The following is a 5,000-nucleotide window of genomic DNA, read 5'->3' as shown; positions in this document are numbered from 1 at the left end:
ACTACACTATCACAACACCAGAGTCAAGTACTCGACAATACTACACATATATACTTGTTACTACACTATCACAACACCAGAGTCAAGTACTGGACAATACTACACATATATCCTTGTTACTACACTATCACAACACCAGAGTAAAGTACTGGACAATTCTACACATATACTGTATACTTGTTACTACACTGTCACAACACCAGAGTCAAGTACTGGACAATACTACACATATATACTTGTTACTACACTATCACAACACCAGAGTCAAGTACTCGACAATACTACACATATATACTTGTTACTACACTATCACAACACCAGAGTCAAGTACTGGACAATACTACACATATATACTTGTTACTACACTATCACAACACCAGAGTCAAGTACTCGACAATACTACCGTATATACTTGTTACTACACTATCACAACACCAGAGTCAAGTACTGGACAATACTACACATATATACTTGTAACTACACTATCACAACACCATAGTCAAGTACTGGACAATACTACACATATATACTTGTTACTACACTATCACAACACCAGAGTCAAGTACTGGACAATACTACACATATATACTTGTTACTACACTATCACAACATCAGAGTCAAGTACTGGACAATACTACACATATATACTTGTTACTACACTATCACAACAACAGAGTCAAGTACTGGACAATACTACAAATATATATTTGTAACTACACTATCACAACATCAGAGTCAAGTACTCAACAATACTACACATACATACTTGTTACTACACTATCACAACAACAGAGTCAAGTACTGCACAATACTACACATATATATACTTTTTACTACACTATCACAAAACCAGAGTCAAGTACTCGATAATTCTACACATATATACTTGTTACTACACTGTCACAACACCAGAGTCAAGTACTCGACAATTCTACACATAAATATAGTTGTTACTACACTATAACAACACCAGAGTCAAGTACTGGACAATACTACACATATATACTTGTTACTACACTATCACAACACGGCAATACTACACATTTTTTGATGTTTTGATGGGGTTTTTTTCTTGAACAAAATTTTGTTTTTTTAATTCTTTTTCCATTAAAAATGTTTTTTGTTTTTTTCGTTAGCATATGTTTTTGTAAATATTCATATTTGTCTTGCATTACATTTCCGGTTGCTAGAACTAGCAGTCGTTACGACCTCCGCAGCTAATGGAACGATGAGATCCACGCGATGACTGAGGATGAGAGGATACAGTGAGTCCAGCATCTTTTAAAGCTGATGTTTGGACATATTTTGGTTTGAAAACAAAACGTTGTCAAGTTACAACTGAGTCATTTTGAGTCCAAAACGTTTCAGCCAATCAGCAGCGTCGTCACACGTGACCCGGACATTCCATTGGTTCACGATTGTTGGTCATTTCAGGAAAACCTGTTGCTGTTTTTCAGCTTTTATTTTGTCGCAATAACAACATTTATTTTCTGACAGAAAGACTCTTTAGTTTTCTCACAAAATTTGGAATTAATTTTTTTATTAGAAAAAAAAAAACAGTCTGTGCCTGACTTTTGTTTTTTTGATAAAAGAGAACATTTTTTAAAAGTGATTTCTTTCTAAATTCTTTGACGGATTGAAATTGAACTTTTATCAAAATATTTGACAATTTACAATTTTATTTTTTTTCCAATTTGACAATTTTAAGATATTCACATTTTTATCCACACTTTAAAAATCGCACAGACTTTTCATTTTTAGTTTTGTTATATAAAAATAAACATTTCAAACGTTAGAACCCAGAGTTATCTACAAAAGTTACCAGTAAAAGAAGAAGAGAGTTCATGGAGTTCTAAGGACGTGATGAAGGGAAAGAAAGAGAGAAAATAAGGGTCTACGAGGTCTCAACAAACAGATCAACTCCTTCCCAAAAACCCAAGACAGGATTTGGTCAAAACAAAGTCTCATATTCCAAACTCTCCCGGGTCTTTTTGACCCGTTGATTCCAGTCCTACTGTTATTTCCAGCAGTCGTAAGATTCTAGACTCTTTTCAGATCCTCAGAGCCGGGACTCAACTTCCAGAACCCGGACCTCTTTTTTTTGGACCTTTTACCGAGAAGTAAATCCAGCTGAGCCTCACTTCCTGGATCAGAGACGGTGAACGAGTGACTCTTGACCTCCAGGCTTACGTGAGCTTCAGCCACGAGCCTCGCGCCACAAATAACCTCAAATGCTCTTACGGTAAAACCATTAGCGCCGAGTTAACGAAGGTAACGAAGCCTCACGTCAGTGTTTGCAACTTTTATTATCAGAAATAGACTCGTTGTATTTACACGTATCGTCGGTGTACAAATACTCACAGGTCGTTACATTCGGTGTGTGAAAGAAAGAGAAAAAAAGCCCTGAAAAAATGTCCGTCGTTCACTCGATTTGTTCGTTGTCGTCGATTCTGGGATAAATAGATGTAAAAGATTCCGTCGTCATGGTTACTCGTCCTGGGAACATTCACAACATTTTGACTAAAAATTGCAGTATTTTTTCGCTACAACAGGAAACAAAAACAAAAAACATTTCAAACTTGCTTTGGAACTTCTCACTGACGTAGCATCGTCGCTAACGGTACATTCAAAATGGCGTCGATGATTGATGGACGCCATTGATTGGCATAATGTGTTTTTATTTATTTCCAATTAAAAAAAATGTATTTCTTGGGTTATTAACCAAAGCAACTGATGAGGTAAAACTATCAAAACTTTTTAAAACAAATTTTCACTGATGGCTCTAAAGCGAGGGAATCAACGCAAAAATTAAAGTTTTAAAAATTTTCAACGTTGTTTTTTTCATCGTACAATGTTGAAAAAAGAAAATCAGTCTAATTTTCTGGTCTTAAAAGGTTCTTAAAATTAACGTAAGCATGTTTAGTTTAAATTTTAAATTGTCTATTCAGTGAATTTTTTATTTTAATTATCTAAAAATGAACTTAAAACACATTTCAATGTTTTTACCCAAAAACAAACAATCGATTTTGAGAATTATTTTCGTCCCAAAAAAATTTGATTCAACACATGATTTTCTTTTCGTCAGGATTTCGTCAAATGTTAAATAAATAATTTCTGTTTTTCGTTAGCGATGGAAGATCATTGCAAATAAAGACGTCTTCAAGTGAAATCTTTCCTGAAGACGGTCGATCACAGAACCTGGGTTATGTTCATTTTTAATTTTGTATTAAATTTGGTATAAAAAAAAAAATCACAGTCTAGAAATGTGTTTTCTTGAACAAGGGGTCTAAGAAGAGTGTGATATCACTTTGCCTTTTGACATTTTGGAAGCGCAAATACTGTAAGTACATCCGCCAAAAACCTTTAAACAATTACACTGTCAAATGATGACATTGTTTTAGGGTTACTAGTTGATGTAACTTCCAAAAATATATGTCTGGTCTAGAGTTTGTCATACAAGTCGTGAATCGTGTTTTTTTTTCTACTTGTTTCATAGGTTTCTGTGTAAAGTGAAATTTGCCCCTCGGGGGAGGTATGTGTCGTCTCAGTGCTTCTCTGGTTTTGTAACTAATCCCTGAAGCAAAATTCATTTTTATTTTCCCTATAAATTGCCTTTAAATTGATATTTTATTTAGATTATTTTACTGTAGTTGAACTTTGGTTAAAATTTAATTCAGAGAAAATCATGTCGTTTTTTAATCTTTGAACAACCCGTGGACAAGTTGAAATTAGTTTACCTCGTCAGCGCCCCCTTCAGCATCAGACCCTCATTGCAACCACCTCTATATTTTCTCGGGGGCCACACGCGTCTAGCTCTACTCACATCCGTCCAGGAGTGTCCAGGGGCCACACTGAGCCTCCCCCTAATCCGCCGGGATTACGCGCCACCATGACGCTCGTCTACTGTCCTCCTACTGCTCAGCTACGACGTGCACGCGCGGCCTCACGACATGTTGATGACCAGGTACCCCAGGACCAGGGCCACGGCCACGATGACGAAGAAGCCCAGCACGGCGCAGACGGTGGCGACCCCGGAGTCCCGTGCCCCGCCCCCCTCCTCCTCCTTGGGCTCCTCCTCGCAGATGGAGATGACCCCCACCGAGGAGTTCCCCACGCTCATGCTGGACTTGAGCTCGGCGCCCGCCTCCTGCTTGGCCTCCACGGCCCAGGGCGCCACCTGCACCTTCATCTCCATCTCCTCCATCATCTGGCTCACCTGCGAGATCTCGCTCTGCAGGTCCCGCAGGTCCGCCGTGTCGATGTTGGAGTCCGCCTCGTACTTCATGTTCTGCACGCTCATGGCGCGCGCGGCCACGGTGGTGGTGCTGCCCGTCATGCCGGTCTGGATCAGGTGCCGGGTCGGGACCTTCAGCGGGAAGTCCTGGCCGATCTCCAGCGAGCGCTTCATGTCCACCTCCAGCAGGTCCATGCTGCTGGAGAACAGGACCCACAGGCGCTCGTACTCGACCCGGTCCTCCTTGCTGATGCTCTTGTCCTTCAGCAGCGAGGTCAGCTTGGTCCGGTTCGCCACCGCCAGCTCCTGGGCCTTCTTGCGGGTCCTCTTCAGCTCCTCGCGGAGGTTCTGCGAGTCCGAGGTGCTGCCCAGGGCCACCACCAGGTGCCGGTAGCAGGCGGTGACTTTGTTGAGCGCGTCCAGCATCGTCTTGCACTCCTCCTTCCCCATGGTCAGAGACTCGGATGGACCAGAACCGCAGGCTCGTCTAGTGTCCACACAAGCACACCCACCGCTCTGCAAATCCCCTGAACGCACCACTCATGTCCCTGAAGCGGTCGCGGCGCAGAGCGGCTTAGTCATAATGCGCCTGTAAATGGCTTTAACCCGCGCCTGGACCTGGACCTGGACCTGGACCTGGACCTGGACCTGGACCTGGACCTCCCGAGTCTACAGGTGACCCGACGACGACCAGAACCTTTGAGACCAACGGTCCACCTTCAGAGAGCAGCGCAGCCCGGCGGTCCCGCGCTCATGCTTCAGGGGG

General features: G+C 41.8%; 1 protein-coding gene across 1 annotated transcript in view; it reads right to left on the bottom strand.

Moving 5' to 3' along the window:
• Window positions 1–5,000, bottom strand: part of LOC148076234 (regulator of G protein signaling 9-binding protein) — a 69,576-nt gene extending 64,576 nt beyond the window's left edge. Inside the window, exon 1 of the mRNA XM_087793090.1 lies at window positions 3,930–5,000. Coding sequence (XP_087649216.1) covers window positions 3,944–4,684 — 741 coding nt within the window. The 5' untranslated portion in view covers window positions 4,685–5,000 and the 3' untranslated portion in view covers window positions 3,930–3,943. The remainder of the gene's footprint in view (window positions 1–3,929) is intronic.

The sequence above is a fragment of the Callionymus lyra genome, chromosome 6 (assembly GCF_982586985.1).
Source record: "Callionymus lyra chromosome 6, fCalLyr1.hap1.1, whole genome shotgun sequence".
NCBI classification, from domain to species: Eukaryota; Metazoa; Chordata; class Actinopteri; order Syngnathiformes; family Callionymidae; genus Callionymus; species Callionymus lyra.
Note: the sequence above shows the minus strand (reverse complement) of the source record. Positions and strands in the feature narration are given on the sequence as shown.